The 4,625-nt window shown below is 31.8% G+C and overlaps 1 protein-coding gene across 1 annotated transcript; it reads left to right on the top strand.

Moving 5' to 3' along the window:
* The first annotated feature begins 238 nt into the window (after nt 1-238).
* LOC107784937 (homeobox-leucine zipper protein HAT14-like) lies at nt 239-2,437 on the top strand. Its single transcript, XM_016606138.2, has 4 exons — nt 239-479; nt 636-979; nt 1,591-1,694; nt 1,822-2,437. The coding sequence occupies exons 1-4, from the start codon at nt 326-328 to the stop codon at nt 2,168-2,170; spliced, it is 951 nt and encodes a 316-aa protein (XP_016461624.1). The 5' UTR covers nt 239-325; the 3' UTR covers nt 2,171-2,437.
* The last annotated feature ends 2,188 nt before the right edge of the window (nt 2,438-4,625 follow it).

The raw sequence follows: 4,625 nt of genomic DNA on the forward strand, positions 1-4,625 counted from the left end.
GTTTTGAGACAGTATATTTCCCTTTCTCACGCTATTCGTATCATAGGTATGAACAATTGTATCTTTATATGAATTCACGTGCGCTCTTCAATGAGCATTTTGTCGGTCAATTTTACTTTTTGCCCAAATCCAAAAACAAATTAAAAAGAAAAGCCTTTTGAGTTTTGCCCTTTAATTTAATTATCGTCCTACTAGTTAAAAATTGATTGGACAAAGCCATCTTTTAAATTAACCCTCACTCAGGTCCCCTTTTCTTCCATTCTTCAACTCAACCAAATTCCACATTTCCTCTCTCTCTCTCTCTCTCTCTCTCTCTCTCTCTCTAATGGAGTTAGCTTTGAGCTTAGGAGGGGATACCCAAAAACCATTTTCTTTTCTTGAAAAATCTACTAATAATTCTTCGTCACATGAGGAGCTGCTAACGGGTAGCAATAAAGATATAAGATTCTGCATGGGTTTAGGAAAGAGCAATCCAAATAGTAAGTTCTTTTCACACCCCACCCTCTTCTTCTCCTTCACCCTATTGACTATTGTCTTGTGATTTGTTTCTCTTTTTCTTTTCTGTAATTTTTTATATATAATTTGTGTTGATAATCTTGACGATCCTTATCTGAAAAAATAGTATTTTGTTTCAGTAGCAGCTGAACCGGGTTTAACAAATGGACCGGAAAGAATGGTGTTGGACATGAACCGGCGGCCAATAATACTGGCAGAGGAGGCGGAAGAAGGGACGGACCTCTCATCTCCGAACAGCAACAGCGCAGTATCAAGTTTTCAGATGGAATTTTCATCAATATACAGAAGTGGAATTAGCAGATCATTAATAGGAAAGAGAGATCATTTTGAAGCAGGAAATACAGAAAGAGGAGTTAGTGATGAAGATGAAAATAATGGTTTAGCTAGAAAAAAACTGAGACTTACCAAAGAGCAATCTGCTTTTCTTGAAGAAAGTTTCAAAGAGCATAACACTCTCAACCCTGTAAGTCAATCAAACCTTTTGTTGGCTTTGGCTTGGTCAAAAAGGAAAGAAATCTTTTTGAGCTAAACCCTTAACAACCAAGCTGATCGAGAGATTAATTGTTTCGTCTTATCTTCCAAGTATATCAATAAAATATTTGGTAAAAAGTTAATAATATTTGTGTGAGTATAAGACTTTTGAAATTATGGTATTAAATATTTCATATTGTGTGCCTATAAAAACTTTGATAAGATGAATAGTTTAGATTAAATTATTTCTAAATTTCAAAAAATTGATATTCTTTTTTAAATGTACTAACAAAATATATTATAAATTGGAACTTACATTAGCAAAACATTGATGTTTGATGTTATTACTCTCTCCTCAATTTATATGGCACTATTACTATGTGGAGAATCAGAGGTATTCTTTTTACCACAATTTTCTTAAATATTTGTTAAAGAAATTTAAATTAGTAATATTATCACTTATAGTAATATATTTATGTAGTCATTAAATATGGAAATAAAGGAATATTATTTTCACCGGAGTATTTATTTAGTTTTTTAGTACTTATGTATTTCTTTTTCCTAATCTATGGAAGTATCCAGTACTGATTTTGTTCTCAATAGGAAAAGAATTTTAACATTTTGCAGAAACAGAAGCTTGCTCTGGCAAAGCAGTTAAACCTTCGGCCTAGACAAGTAGAAGTTTGGTTCCAAAACAGAAGAGCAAGGTAAGCATTTAATTTCATACTATCCAATAAAAAAGTAAAATTTTCTTGTTAATATTAGAAGTAAATTGTACTATTAGTAATTACTATATTATTAATTGGTGCATTTATATAAATTCAACAATGGCAGGACGAAATTGAAGCAGACAGAACTAGATTGTGAATATTTAAAAAGGTGTTGTGAGAAACTGACAGAAGAGAATAGGAGGCTGCAAAAAGAGCTTCAAGAATTAAGAGCTTTGAAATCTTCCCAACCTTTCTACATGCAACTTCCTGCCACCACTCTCACTATGTGTCCGTCTTGTGAGCGCGTCGCCACCACCGCCGCCACGGCCGTCCCTACAGCCGCTGCTGCTACCACTACCTCTGCCACGGCCACGGCCAATGCCGCCGCCACAAACACGACGCTTTCTTTGGCAAAGCCCAATCTCTTCCCATTTCCACCTGCACAAATTCATCCTCCGCAGGCTGCTTCATAAGTTTGCAAGTTTAGTGACCTATAGTTAGTTTTGTACATAGTTCGGATTTTGACATAGGTGATTCTTGGTTGTGATTTGCCACTAATGATTCTTTTTTACTTTCTTTAATTAATTATACTCTACTGTTTATGGTGAGCTTTGAACTAAGGATGAAGTTTGAGAAAGTGTAGTTTGACTAGGAATTTAGATGATAAGAAAAAAGACTGTTGTATTGCTTGATATAATTTTTTGGAGAAGTTGTTGGAAAAAGAAGTTACATTTGCATTAGTATTTTTTCCATATTTTTAATTAGTCCAAACCGCTATGTGCGCCATTTTCTTGCAAAGATATAGTAATTTGTGATGATTCTTTTGGGACATGATCTACTATAGGTACTGTTTAAAAGTTGAATTAAATTACTAATATCTTTAGTTGTAGGATTTATTGAGCATTTTATTTTACAGTGTCAAACAGGTGCAACATTACTGCTGAAATAAAGGACGTGTTAAAAGGCATTTCACAGAGATGTTAAAATCACATCTGCTTCGCTTTGTTTACTCAAAATCAATATAGTATATCAGAAAATCAAATGACTGTTTGATCATATAAATCTGAAAAACCAATGAAGATAAACATGATCTGAATTACTTATTTTCTCAAGTAGTTGATAGATGTTAGCTCTTTCAACGATCTATTTCGTTAGTGATCAATAATCGGGAACACATACTATATAGATATTTAAAGTTCATGTTTATTATAGGAAAACAAATTAGATTTATCAAAAACCATATTAATACTTTCTTCTTGAAAGAAAATGTTTTCCGTATAATAAATGTCATAGCAAGGAGAATAATATGAAGGTATTTATATTTACGATTACTTCACAAGTTACGGATGATCAACATAAATGTATGAAATTGTTTGGAAAACAAATTATATTTTTATAAATCTATGTTTGTCGCTGTAAATCTTGAAAAGAAATTACTTTGCACAATAAATGTCATAGCATGGAGAATAGGGATTCTAAAAGGTACAAGATACGGTTTCTCAGAGATTAGAAAATTCAGGAGAGTTTTGCATCTATTCAATTAATATTAGGGTACCTATATTTATTATTATTACTCCCTCCGTTCACTTTTACTTGGCACGTTTTGATTTTTCACGCCCCTTAAGAAATAATAAATGAAGTGCATAATTTACCATGATATCCATATTAATTGATACATATTTTATTGGATTTGAGAAAATGATTTGAAATGAGTAATAAATACTGTGGGTATAACAGTAAAAAAAAAATTGTCTTCAAAATCTATTTTTATTATACATGCCAAGTAAAAGTCAAAGGAGGGAGTAATTCACAAGTTATGGCTGAAGTTCAACATAAATGCAAGTTCAAATTTATTCCTAGACTGAAATCATTGAACGGTGGATGAGCACTAATAACTCCTTTTTCTGTCCAGTCTCCCCACATAAAATTAAAGAAAAAAAGAAAAATTGTTAATAAAAAACTTACACGATTTAGAATTAATGAGTTTAGAATGAGTGCGATTTTATAATGTTTCTGTATCAATTTTTTCATATGTATACATGATTTGAGTCGCACACAATAATTTCAGTTGGACTACTAGAACCCACCCTAGATTCTAACTCTGATAGTGGGTGTTTGTTAGCATCCGTAGTTTACAATAATGTTTGAGCTAATGATTTATGGTAATATCTTCACGGTTAGGATATCGAATGAATCAAAAACCCTATTTAATTTCATACAAGAAATTTTGGTGGGTTGCCTTCGATTACCTAATTTATTAATACTCTCAACCTGTGTTAAAATATTTCATTTTTCCAATTTGGTTCCCTCAGTCAAAGTCAGGTGCTTGGTAGGGGAGTTTCATGATTAGAAGTCAATGTATATAAGAAAATTTTGTTACATTATGGAAGCAAAATATAAAATTCAAAATCATTTGAAGACTAAAATCACTTCACAAAGGCTTACATTTTCTATTTTTCTTGATAATGATGTCTTACACAAAAAAAAAAAAAAAGAACACCTGTTTCTCTTCTGTTGACATTCAAAATAAATTATAATTGTTCTATAAAAAAAACTAAAAAGAAAAACTTGAGCTTGTCAATGTTCTATGGTTTCTTGTCATGTTTACGTTAGAGAAAAACATGGAAGTTGTCAAATGCTAGGACGACATATATTGGTCGTCTTCGTAGGACGTATGCAATTTTTAGTGTACTCTAATTATTAATCAATTTGTGGAGAATTTTTTTAATGACAAAAACAAAGCATGCCAAAGCTGATGTAGTGCTTTTTTGAAATGATCTTAGCTTTATCCAATTGGGGTGGCAATATTATGACTTGTGGAGGAAGAAATCATAATTTTCATGCCTATAAATTGACATTTATATTTCAAAATTTAAGCTATCATTTTGTCAAATTATTTTTCGATTGTAAAAAATAGCAAACTTGCCG

Source organism: Nicotiana tabacum, chromosome 4 (genome assembly GCF_000715075.1).
Source record: "Nicotiana tabacum cultivar K326 chromosome 4, ASM71507v2, whole genome shotgun sequence".
Taxonomy (NCBI): Eukaryota; Viridiplantae; Streptophyta; class Magnoliopsida; order Solanales; family Solanaceae; genus Nicotiana; species Nicotiana tabacum.

Excerpts from the sequence above, each read along its gene's own strand:
- LOC107784937 (XM_016606138.2), top strand. The coding sequence starts at position 326 with ATGGAGTTAGCTTTGAGCTTAGGAGGGGATACCCAAAAACCATTTTCT. Across the intron at positions 480-635 it reads AGGAAAGAGCAATCCAAATA|TAGCAGCTGAACCGGGTTTA; the intron begins GTAAGTTCTTTT and ends ATTTTGTTTCAG. Across the intron at positions 1,695-1,821 it reads TTCCAAAACAGAAGAGCAAG|GACGAAATTGAAGCAGACAG; the intron begins GTAAGCATTTAA and ends CAACAATGGCAG.